Raw genomic sequence first — 13,183 nt, forward strand, 5'->3', positions numbered from 1 at the left:
ACCAACACTTATTATTATTGTTTTTTTCATAATAGCCATCCTAATGGACATTAGTAAAGTGGTATCTCATTGTAATTTTGATTTACATTTCCCTAATAATTAATGATGTTGAGAATCTTTTTGTATGCTTATTGACCATCTGTATAGATAAATGGAGAAATGTCTGTTCAGTTCCCTTGCCCGTTTTTTTAATTGGGTTCTTTGAGGGTTTTTGTTGTTGAATTATAGAGTTCTATTTTTTTTTTAATTGTTAAAAATACGTTTTTATTTATTTCAGAGAAAGGAAGGGAGAGGGAGAGAGAGAGAGAGAGAGAGATACATCAGTTATGAGAGAATCATCAATGGGCCACCTCCTGAACACCGCCCACAACCTGGGCAGGTGCCGTGACCAGGAATCAAACCATAACCTCCACGTTCATAGGTTGATGCCCAACCACTTAGCCACACTGGCTGGGCAATAGGAGTTCTTGTATATATTCTAAATTGATATTAATCCCTTATCAGATATATGATCTGCCAATATTTTCTCCCATCCTGTAGGTTGTCTTTTCACTCTCATGATAGTGTCCTTTGATACACAATGTTTTTCATTTTAATGAAATTCAATGTATTAAGGGGTTTGCCTCTGCTTTAGATGTCATATCCAAGAATCATTGCAAATCCATGAAGATTTCCCCTTATGTTTTCTCCTAAGAGTTTTATAATTTTAGCTCTAATGTTTAGGTCTTTGATGCATTTTGTGTTAATTTTTGTATAAGGTGTAAGGAAAACATTCTACTTCATTTTTTTTGCATGTGAGTATCAGGTTTCCCAGCATCATTTGTTGAAATGAGTATCTTTTTCCTATGAATGGTCTTGACACCTTTGTAGAAAACCATTTGACCATATATGTTAGGCTTTTTTTCTGGGTCCTCTGTTCTATTCCATTTGTCTATATGTCTGTCCTTATGCCCAGATCATACTGTTTTGATTACTGTAGCTTTGTAATAAGTTTTGAAATCAGGAATTGTGAATCTTCCAAATTCGATCTTTATTTTCAAGATTGTTTAAGGTATTTGGGATCCTTTCAAAGTCCATGTGAATTTTAGGATGGTTTTTTATATTTCTACAAAAAACGTCATTGGGATTTTTAAAAGGGATTGCATTGAGTTTGTAGATCACTTTGGGTATTATTGTTATCTTAACAATATTAGTCTTCCAATTTATGAACACAGATGTCTTTCCATTTATTTATGTACTAGAGGCCCAGTGCATGAAATTCATGCACTTGCAGAGGGAGGGTCCCTCAGCCCAGCCTGCACCCTCTCACAGTCTAGGAGCACCAGGATCCATCACCCCACAGAGGGAGGGGAGGCCCCGCCCACCCGGCCAGGGCTCCGTGATCAATCGCCCCACAGAGGGAAGCCCCACCCACCCTGTTGTGGCCTGGGCCTCCCTCTGCGGGGCAATCACGGAGCTCCCTGATCAATTGCCCTGCCAGCTGGTGGCCTTGGGCCTCCCTCTGCGGGGCAATCATGAGGCAATGGCGGGGCCCCCTGACCAATCGCATCGCATCCGCCTTGGCTGGCCTGGCGCCAGTGCGTGTCGTAGTGTGGTCGTCTGGATGGTGGTTCTGCTGTTCAGCCATTTGGTCAATTTGCATATTATGCTTTTATTATTATAGATTCTTTAATTTTATTTTAGTGTTTTGTAGTTTTCAGTGTATAATATTTTAGTTCATGTGGCTGTCATATTTCTCACAGTAAATTAATAAATGAACATTTCAGTTTACCCATTATTGTTCAATGGCCTATAGATCTGTCAAGATTCTTTTCTATTTGTAACATAATTAGGATTCTGAATCCACAAAGCTGAGGGAAGGATCCTGGAAATTGGAAACCCAACCATATTGCTGCCCTTGGGAAATTATGTCTGGGTGTCCAGACTGCTGGTTTCCTCTGATAAAAACCTAATTTCACTGTCTGTCTTCTTTGGTCTACTATAGTTTGTTCACATTTCTAATTTTTTCTATCTTTTGCTTCTAGATTTCTCCATCTTACTAAAGGAAAACGATTCCCTATTTGGTTTAGCTGATGGTACCATGCAAAAATCAGATCCTCGAAAAGGTCAGAACCTGTATTTATACATAAAAGAAATAGAGAGTTACCCTCTATTAGGCTGTGTATTAATGGATGTGTCACAAAAAAACAACTAGAGTGAATAAAAGAATCTCACCCTTTCTTGCCAATTTATCCTGCAATTTTGACAAGTCCTGCATGTTATTTATGCAGCTCTTTATAGTTTGCAAAGTGCTCTTCAGAATTATTTCATACAGTCTTTACAGTAATCTTATGAAGTGGGTACTATTGCTATTCTTATTTCATGGAAACAATGAAGGGTTATGAGACTATTCAAAATTGTATTACTATGAATGGCAAGATATAGTCCTAGATCTTTTGCCTCTAAATCCTACCCTTCTCACATCATAAGTTCATAATCAGTATCAGAATTTAGTAAACATGTAAGTATGGAAGCTGTATGAACATTGGAAATAATGTATGTAAAAGTCTGTGAAAAAAGTTAAAGCCCCTTTATAGATGTAAAATACCATTAATAATTCAATATATCTTGATATTGAATGTCTAACATGATCTTTAGGATGACATAAAACGCTTCAGTATGTAATATGCCATTGTCTTAGTTTAGCAAACAAGGCTCTACACAAGTTGCTGCCTACCTACTTTTCTATTCTCATCTCAATCAGTTCCTGTCACTTATCTCTGTACCTTACCCTATTCTTTTACATCTATAATAAACTACTGGCTTTTGTCCTAACACACTATGCATTTCCAGGAAGTATGATGTGGCACCATTGATGCCAATAATCTTGTTCAAGAAGCAACAAAGAGAGTATGGCTTCTCTGCATTTTCATTAGCCGCTCATTGTTAGCTGCTTTGCTTGTTAAAGGAAATATTGATATTCTCTGAGGTTCTCTCTGCACTGCAGAGATGCATAATTGCTACAGAGAGAGTGGGGGAGGGACAGTCACCAAGGAGAGACTCACTCCATCTTCTTTGTTCACATCTGCTGCATGCACAAGACAGGATTTATTGCTTTCTTGGCAAATGTGATTGCCTAGCTTGCCTCCCCTCGCCCCTCTTCTGGCGGATCATCCCAGAGGAATATTACCATCCCATCACGCTCATCTATGAATGGAGCAAAATAAATGGAAAGCTGGAGGCAGAGGATCAGGTGAGAGGCACTAGGAATACTTGCTAATCAGAGAGTGGCTGATTAGTGGCACATCCCAGACCAGTCCTCTGTCTTATCTCCTGCCTCCCTGTAGCTTGTCATCCATGACCACAGTGGGACAGTTTGTTCTGCTCTCAACATTTCAATTTGATTTCTGTGCATATCGGCTTAGGATTGTGGTTTATTAAAACCACAACTGTTATCTAACACTGAAAGACTTCTATCTTGTCATAATGGGTTTTCAGAAGTACATTTGATTCTTCTTTTTCCTACTTTTCAGCTTACATTTCTGGGGGAAACATTCTTCCTTCCCTGTTCTTTTCCTCCTTTCCCTTCCTCACCTTGTCTCTCATTGGTATGTGCATGTACTAGCACATAAAGCCTGCATTATTTTCCAAGCTCTATGAATAATTTAAAACATAGTTCCTATGAACATCCTCTGTTTAACTTAATTTTACCTTATTAAATCCCAGACTATATCTAATCTTATTCAGTGTCCAGATCAAACTTCAGTTTTTACTGTAGTAAAATGGGTAGAAGATCCACATTCACATCTGGTTGTAGTTCTTCCCATGCTGGGCTATTTTGTGTTAGAAGCATTTGTAAGGTTTCTTTTTCATTTGTTTATTTATTTTGAGGAGAAAGACGGTGCTGTTAAGAGCATAGTTTTTGTTCAAATTCTGCCTTTTCTTCTGATTGTGAACTTTCAGAAAGTTAATCAACCTGCCTGGTATCATTTCCTTATTTGTAAAAATGAATAATGATACCATACTAAGTGGTATCAAACAGGGGAGGATGGTCTTACTGAAATACTTAGCACAATATCTGGCACATAGTAAACACTTAAAAATAAGAGCTATATAATGCTAATAATAATTATTATTGCTATTTTAATATATAAGAGATAATTTACAACTGATTTTTTCTTTTTTTAATATATTTTTATTGATTTCAGAGAGGAAGGGAGAGGGAGAAAGAGAGATGGAAACATCAGTGATGAGAGAGAATCATCGATCAGCTGCCTCATGCATGCCCCACCCTGGGGATTGAGCCCAAAACCCGGGGCATGTGCCCTGACCAGGAATCAAACCATGACCTCCTGGTTCATAGATCAATGCTCAACCACTGAGCCACACTGGCTGGGCTGATTTTTTTTTCCTCTTTTTTTTTTTTTTATTGATTTCAGAGAGGAAGGGAGAGGGAAAGAGAGATAGAAGCATCAATGATGAGAGAGAATCATTGATCGGCTGTCTCCTGCATGTTCCTTGATCCTTACTGAGGATCAAGCCCACAACCTGGCATGTGCCCTTGTCTGGAATCAAACCTGGGACCCTTCAGTCTTCAGGCCAATGCTCTATCCACTGAGCCAAGCCAGCTAGGGCTGATTTTCTTCTTAATATCACAATATATGAAGAATTTTTTTCTTGCTTCAAGGTATGACCTATTGTAATTGTTTTGTCACATTTCAAAAGGATGCTTCCATAGCCTTGTAGATTTTTCTGTTATATATATCTTTATCTCAAAGGTTTCTAATACTAGAATCTTTACATTCTCTAGATCTGCACTGTTCAATATAGTAGCCACTGAACATGCATGTATTTAAATTTAATGAAAATTAAATACAATTAAAAATGCAGCTTTTCAGTAATTCTAGACACATTTAGGTGCTAAATAGCCACATGTGACTAATGGCTATTCATTAGACAATACAGATGTAGAACATTTCCATTATCACTGACAGTTCTATTGGATAGCACTGCTTTAGATGTCCCTAGTCTATGCTCCTGCACTCTTCTCAGAAATCAAAAGAGGTTATATTTTCTAGGATGTTGCAAAGATTCCTGTCTTAATGTTTCAGGGCTCTGGACATCAAAGGACCCAGGTTACTCTTCTTACTCCAGCCCCTTAGTGGCATTACTGTATTTTGAAATAAACAAGAGGCATTTTCACTTCCCCCAAGTAGATCACATTACCATAATTTTTAAAGGTCTCAGTCAAAACTTATGTTTGTCCTAATATTGTGCGTATTAGAATCCTTAGGGGCTAACTAGTAACAGGAGGTTCTAATGTCCTTTTTGTAAGTACATTATATTATGAGTTTTCTCTCTGAAAACAGCAAGTTTTTCCTGAATAATCTCTATTATCTGTATTTTGCACTTTGTATTATGCACTTTTAAAGTCATTTTTTCATTTGTTCTTCACAACAACTTAGTGAAGCAAGTAGCATTAAGATTGTATTCCTGTTTTACTGATTAAAAAACTGAGGCTCAGTACAATTAATTATTTGCCTAAGTACTGTAAGGAAAAATAAAGTTGATATTCAAAACAGAATAAAATTATAACTTCAAGCTCTGGCCGGTGTGGCATATACCTGGGTTGCAGGTTCGATCCCTGGCCCCAGTCGGGGCTGTATGCAGGAGACAACCAATTGATGTGTCTCTCTCACATCAATGTTTCTCTTTCTCTCCCTTCCCTTTCCTTCCTTCCACTCTCTCTAAAACAATCAATGGAAAAAATAATCCTTAAGTGAAGATGAACAAAAAATAAATAAATTTAACTTTCAGTTCAATATTTTGTTTTGTTTTTATTTTGTAAAAAAAAGATTAAAGGTTCTTTAGAGCAACTTGGAAACTGACGACTGTTGTATGAAGTACTCTCAAAGAATTACTACAGCCTCATTTGTCCTATGACCATGTGTATTAGACAGGGAGGGCTGCCATAACAAAATACCACAGGCTGAGTGGCTGAAACAGCAGAAATTTATTTTCTCACAGTTCCTAAGGCTAGAAGTTCAAGGTCAAGGTGTTTGCAGGGCTGGTTTCTGATGAGGCATCTCTCCTTGACTTATAGAGAGGTGTCCTCATCTGGCCTTTTTCTCTGAATGTCTTTGTGGAGGGAGTGAAGGAGGAAGGAGAGAGGGGGAGAGAGAGATATCTCTGGTATCTCTTTCTCTTCTTATGACACCAGTCCTGTCAGATTAGAGCTCCACCCCTATGACCTCATTTACCTTTAGTTATTTCCTTAAAAGCCCTATCTCCATATACAGTCACATTGGAGATTAGAACTTTAACATATGAATTTTGTGGGATCACAGATCAGTTCATTACATCATGTTAATGGTGTTTGAATATCTTTCGATTTTTCTGGCTTAACCTAATTAATTGGAAATTATATTTATACTAGAGGTCCGATGCACAAAATTCAGCCTGGCCTGCATCCTCTCCAATCTGGGAGGTCAAACAGACCTCCCCAATCTGGTATAGGCCCCATAGAAATCGGGCCTAAACTGGCAGTCGGACATCCCTCTCACAATCCGGGACCGCTGGCTCCTAACCGCTCGCCGGCCTGCCTGCCTGCCTGCTCGCCCCCTAACCAATCCCCTGCTGGCCTGATTGATGCCTAACTGCTCTCCTGCTGGCCTGATCATCCCCAACAGCCCTCCCCTGCTGGCCTGGTCACCCCCAATTGCCCTCCTCTGCTGGCCTGGTCACCCCCAATTGCCCTATTCTGCCGGCCTGGTCGCCACCAACTTCCCTCCCCTGCCGGCCTGGTCGCACCCAACTGCCATCCCCCACAGGCCTGGTTGCCCCCAACTACCCTCCCCCGCAGGCCTGGTCGCCCCCAGCTGCCCTCCCCCGCAGGCCTGGTCACCCCTAACTGCCCTCCCCTGCTGGCCTGGTCACCCCCAACTGCCCTCCCCTGCCGGCCTGGTCACCCCCAACTGCCCTCCCCTGCCGGTCTGATTGCCCACAACTGCCCTCCCCTGCTGGCCTGTTCAACCCCAACTGACTTCCCCTGCTGGCCATCTTGTGGCAGCCATCTTGTGATGACATCACAAGTGACACCACCTAGGCTTTTATTCTATAGGACTAGAGGCCCGGTGCACAAAAATTTGTGCACTCGGGGGGGGGGGGGGAGGGAGGGTCCCTCAGCCCGGCCTGTGCCCTCTCTCAGTCTGGGACCCCTCAGGGGATGTCCACCTGCTGGCTTAGGCCTGCTCCCCGGGGGATTGGGCCTAAGATGGCAATCAGACATCCTTCTGGCAGCCCGGCAGCCCTCGGGGGATGTCCACTTGCCAGTGGGGAGCAGGCCTAAACTGCAGTCAGACATCCTTAGCGCTGCTGAGGAGGGAGGAGAGGCTCCCACCACCACCGCTGTACTGGCAGCCGTCAGCCTGGCTTGTGGCTGAGCAGAGCTCCTCCCATGTGAGAGCGCCCTGACCACCAGAGGGCAGCTCCTGCATTGACCATCTGCCCCCTGGTGGTCAGTGTGTGTCATAGTGACCAGTCATTCCCAGTCTTTCTGCTGTTAGGGTCAGTTTGCATATTACCCTGTTACTATATAGGATAGAGGCCTGGTGCATGGGTGGGGGCCGGCTGGTTTGCCCTGAAGGGTGTCCCGGATCAGGGTGGGGGTCCCGCTTGGGTGCCTGGCCAGCCTGGATGAGGGGCTGATGGCTGTTTGCAGCTGGTCACACCCCCTTCAGTGTGGGGGTCCCCACTGGGGTGCCTGGCCAGTCTGGGTGAGGGGCTGAGGGCTGTTTTCAGGCTGGTGGGTGACTGAAGCTCCCAACCTCTCCTTTTTTTCTTTCTTTTTTCTTTTATTCTGGGATTTATTTACTTTCTATGGCTGTCACTGGAGCTGAGAGCCGGCTTTAGCTCTGAGGCTCGGCTCCAGCTCTGAGACCTCGGTTGCTGAAAGCAGGTATCTGGGCTTTGTTTAGCTTCTATAATTGAAACACTGTTGCAACTCCAGCTCTGAGGCCCGGCTGGCTGAAAGCAGGTTTCTGGGGATTGTTTAGCTTCTATAATTGCAACATAGTTGCTTAGAGTGCAGCTCAGAGCTGGGCGGTGGCAGGCGGGGAACCTTGGCTTCCTCCATCACTGGAGCAAGCAAGCCTCCTGTTCGCTACAGCTGCCTGGCTGCCCGCCGCCATTTTGGTTGGCAGTTAATTTGCATATCACCCTGATTAGCCAATGGGAAGTGTGTCGGAGGTACGGTTAATTACCATGTTTGTCTATTATTAGATAGGATTATACATTTTCATGGAAACAAATGTAGCAAGTATCTATATTCTTTATCTCTGCAGATATTGAGGCTTAGATAAATTAAACCTGTGGTACTTACTATAAGGTACTGTCTAACACTGAGATCGTCTAATAGGCAAAAAAATTGTGTCTGTCCTACTTTTTTAATAATGTAGCCTATTTTGTTAATAACTAAAAGTCTCAGTACTTTACAGGGTAATAAATGTCTCCTCCTTTCCCACCCCAACTTTACAGATGGAGAAATTAACATACAGAGAAACTGACTTGTCAGAGGTCAGAGCAAGGTATTGGTGAATCCAGGGATAAATCCCAAACTTCTTAATACCTTGTCCAGTTTTTAGTTCATTGACTATGCAGCCTAGTGGTAAGTATCTTTTTACCCTCGTGTCTTGGAGGTAAGAGGGATTAAGAGCCTTAGCAAGGACTGAATTTAGATAATTTCTCACTACTAGTTAGATTATTCATTATCCTTTTCTGTTAGCCATGATGTCATTTTTGTCATTAGCATGAATTTTCCAGGTCATGAAAGGAGGTTGGAAGTTTTGCTTGCTTTTTTTTAATTTTCAATTATAGTTGACATTCAGTGTTATTTATTTATATATATATTTGTATTGACTTCAGAGAGGAAGGGAGAGGGAGAGAAAGATAGAAACAACAATGATGAGAGAGAATCATTAATCGGCTGCCTCCTGCATGCCCCCCACTGGGGATCAAGCTTGAAACCTTGGCATGTACCCTGTCCTGGAATTGAATGGTGATCTCCTGGTTCATAGGTCAACGCTCAACCACTGAGCCATGTGGCTGGGTGGAAGTTTTGCTTTTTATTTAAATACTTAAAAATATTTCTGTAATGGTTCAACTACACTAGAGATTATTATTAAGAAAGGAAAGAAAGAAAACCTATTTAATGAATTTTTTCTCTGTGTTAGATACCATGCTAGAAACTTTGCATTATGTTATTTTACTTAAACTAGAGGCCTGGTGCACGAATTCATGTACAGGTGGGGTCCCTCGGGGTGGTCTGCGGAGATCAGGCCCCAGCTCGCGCCCTCAGCCTCTCAGCCCCAGCTTGTGCCTCCAGCCCCGCAGCCCTGCAGCCTTGCCTGGCACCCAGCCTTGGCCTGGCGCCGCCCCCTCACCTGCTCCACCATCTCACCTGCGGGGTGATCGATCAGAGCCAGGCCCTCTGCCTGGCTCCCTCAGTGCCTGGGAGCCGGGCGGCAGCCCCGCCCCCGCTGCCCCTGCTGGTCACCATCTGTGGGGCGATCAGCTGGGCAATTGAGCCCTCGCTCACACCCACCTTGGCTTGGCGCCTCCCGCTCACCTGCTCCACCATCCCGCTGTGGTCCCACTCTCATCGGGGCCCATCAGGGCCAGCAGCACCTCCACTGCCACCCACTGCCAGCGCCACGTCGCCGATGCCAACCATGTTTTGCGCTGCCCCCTGGCGGTCAGTGCACATCATAGCGAGCAGTCGAACTCTCAGTCGAATGACCACCAAAGGGAACAATTTGCATATTAGACTTTTATTGTATAGGATGTCCTTAAAACTTATAGCCATTTCTGGAAGATATACATTCTTACCATTTTATAATGATATTTTTAATAATATTAGTTGAATTAAATAGACAGATATCTTATAAAATTCAGAGTTTAAATTCTAGTAAAATTTGAGATTTGTGAAAACTAAGAACCATCTCTGAAATATTTAAAGCTAAAATCTCTTTATGTTTAAGCATAGTTTCTAAGGTGGATGATTTGTCCGATATTAAGTCAAGCTTGCTCTTTCACTTGACACTAAAATCATATTTTCTCTAAAGTCTTTTCTTCTGTCTCTACATTTGAAATAGTTATAATTCTTTTAATCACTAAGGAGGTTGAACAACCAAAGCCATGTGTAAAGCAAGGGTGTATATGGGCCTTGAGAACCAAGGTCCCATAGGCCATAGGTATATTCTCTCCTCCATCCCTCACCTCTGCTTCTCTGCCCATTGACTTCTTGATACTTGTAGATCTGCATTCTCCATTATAGTAAAAAATATAGCCACTGATACTAACTATATTTTACTTCTCTTATCATGCTCCCTTCTGCTTCAGCCACACTGAACTTCAGTTGTCCAGCATGGCATTGTCCAATATGTATTTTTCTTCCTCTTATAGATTAAAGGACAAGTGCCTTGTTATAGATGTCTGTATCTAAGTATCAGTCTCAATGTCAAAATTGTTTTTATGAAAGCATGCATTTAAATATTGACTTCTTAATACATATAATTTTTCTCTCATTGTGTAACTATTTCTGAGTTTGGTTAAAAAGACAAACTTTTTTTTCTTTTTTTGAGTGGTTGCTTTGTGCCAAGTCTCAGCAATATTGACTAGCTTAGTAATATTTAGTTCTGATACTCTGTGACAGGCATAGAAATAGGAGGTAGAGCTGTTCCTGTACTCTCCTTGGGGATGTTAGCAGAAAACTATTGCAAAATAACAGTTGTCCTTGCCCATGATGAATAAATAGGACTCTTTCAAATAGAGAAAGAGAGGAAAGTCCAGAGATATGAAACAGTATGACATGTTTGTTATGTTTAGATAGAGTTTAGGACTTGATCTTTGAAGGCTTTTAAATGAAGTAGTGGTAAGTTTTATCCTATCCGTATTTTAGAAAATTAATACCAAAGTATGGATTGAAAGGAAGTGAGATCAAACAGGAATTAAGTAACTGCTTTTATTGGTTAAGGTGAGATAATGCAAACTTAACTCAGATTAGGAGCAGAGGAGATGGCCATTTTAGAGGTAGAACTGATATAATTTGATAACCTAGTTGATTTGGAAGGCCAGGGAGTTCAGACAATTAAAAAGGATTTCAGGTTTCTGAATTGTTACTGTTAACTGGGAAAAGGACTACCAGAGAAGAAATACCCTGCCTGGGAAAAGGAAATAAAACAAAACTAGTTATTTAAAAATAGTAGCTACATATACTCTGAAACATGGCCATTATTCTTAGAATGCTTGAAAAGTTATATGACTAGTTCCTTTTAAAATTTTTTTTAAAATATATTTTTATTGATTTCAGAGAAGAAGGGAGGAGAGAGAGAGAGAGAAACATCAATGATGACAGAGAATAATTGATCAGCTGCCTCCTTCATGCCCCTCTCTGGGGACCGAGCCAACAGAACTTACTGATGGATTGAATGTGCCTTGACCGGAAATCAAACCATGGCCTCTTTTTTTGAGTGGTTCATAGGTCGACGCTCAACCACTGAGCCACACTGGCTGGGCACTAGCTCCTTTTTAAATATATGGAATTCTATCAGATGCTGTATTCTGTTCATTTAGGAATTGATACAGGGACAGTTATCCATTGAGTAATTTATGGTGATGCTTTAAAATTAAGCATTTTGTAAAGTAGTTTGTTTTCTTGCCTTTTCTTCTTTGTGTGCTGCTTTCTAGGTTCCACTAGTTTGTCCCAGGAGTTTCAAATATTCTCAGAAGTTCCTTTTTCATTGTTTTGAATTGAACTTTATTTGGTACCTTTCAACTGAGTTAAAGTCATTTTGTTCATTTTTCTTCACCATTGAGTCTGGCTTTTGTTTTTTGTCTTTACTAAAGTATTTCTTCTAAACTGCATTAGTCACTTTGAAATACTGTTTTATTAATGATCTTACAACCTCATTTCTATTTATTGTGGCTTCATGAAGCAGTTTTACATATACTGGTAGCTCATCTTTACTTAAGTCATATAGTACTGAAAAAATTGTATAAATAAATGCACTATATATTGGTATATAATTTTTAAGAATACATTCCTTCTAATTATAAAAATAATTGTGAAAAACTTTAAACATAAATTCAGTTATGATACCCTAATATTTTTTGTCTCTGTCAGCAATTTTTAAGCCTGATAAACTTTGTAAATTTTAATAATTAGAGGAGAACAGACATGGCAAATTACTGGAAAGACAGGGGACCTCAAACCAGGAGTGAAGGCACATACTTGGAGTGGAACACTGACCACTTCGACTGGAATGTGGTTGAAAAGGGAAAAGTCATAACACATAAGACCAGAGGAGTGACAGGAGCCAGATCCGGCATAGCTTTGTAAGGTATCCTTAACTCAGTGTGAAGCTGTTGGAGGTCCTCAAGCAGATAAATGACATTTTATGTTTTAAAAGGATGCTCACTTTAACTCCTGTGTGGAGAATATGTTGGAGTAGGGCAAGAGTAGAAAAAGGAAAACAAGTTACCAGGCTGTTGTAATTTTCCAGGTCAGAGGTAATGGTGACTTGAACTACAGTGTGAATGATGAGATTAAGAGCAGTGGATGGATTTGGGATAAGGGCCAACAGAACTTACTGATGGACTGGATGTGCGTGTAAAGGAAATAGAGGCATCAAGGATAATTTCAAGGATATTTGGCTTAAGCAACTAGGTGATAGAGATGCCACTTACTGGTTTGGGGAAGACAAAAAGAGGAACAGGTTGGCAAGATAGGCCATTTTGTTTTAGCCAGACTGTTTCAATCTGTTCAGTTTGAAATATCTGATTGATAACCATGTAGAGATGGTCTGTAGGTAATTGTATATTAAGTGTGAAATTCCAAGAAGAGGTCAGTGCTGGAAATAGGAATTTGGGAGTTATCTTACTGGAGTAGTGAGCAGAAAAACCCTATTTGAATGAGGCGATAATGTAAGAAAGTAAGAAGGCAGTGATTATAGACAACTCTTAAAATAAGTTTTCCTTTTTTTCCCTTTTTTATTGTTTAAAGAAAAAAAAAGAAATATACCTCTTTATACCTAGTGAAATATTTTGCTTTAAAGCTTACTTTATCTGATCCTAATAAACTACTTCAACTCATTTTTGTTGGCAGTATTTTTTTGGTATATTCTTTTGTTGTTCCGTTTTTTATATT

General features: G+C 40.8%; 1 protein-coding gene across 11 annotated transcripts in view; it reads left to right on the forward strand.

Annotated features, from left to right (window-relative positions):
* Nucleotides 1-13,183, forward strand: part of SCMH1 (Scm polycomb group protein homolog 1) — a 130,979-nt gene that overhangs the window by 23,182 nt on the left and 94,614 nt on the right. For 7 of the 11 annotated variants that reach the window (XM_070405011.1, XM_070405019.1, XM_070405026.1 and 4 more), the window contains exon 2: nucleotides 2,025-2,105. The exons of 1 other annotated variant lie outside the window; for it this stretch is intronic. In XM_070405011.1, coding sequence (XP_070261112.1) covers nucleotides 2,081-2,105 — 25 coding nt within the window. In that variant the 5' untranslated portion in view covers nucleotides 2,025-2,080. Of the gene's footprint in view, nucleotides 1-2,022; nucleotides 2,106-8,514; nucleotides 8,645-13,183 lie in introns of those variants that run through there. 3 more of the 11 variants (XM_070405013.1, XM_070405015.1, XM_070405014.1) reach the window with 2 other exon arrangements.

Source organism: Myotis yumanensis, unplaced genomic scaffold (genome assembly GCF_028538775.1).
Source record: "Myotis yumanensis isolate MYYU_CA2020_CCGP unplaced genomic scaffold, mMyoYum1.0.hap1 SCAF_2, whole genome shotgun sequence".
In the NCBI taxonomy this organism is placed as follows: Eukaryota; Metazoa; Chordata; class Mammalia; order Chiroptera; family Vespertilionidae; genus Myotis; species Myotis yumanensis.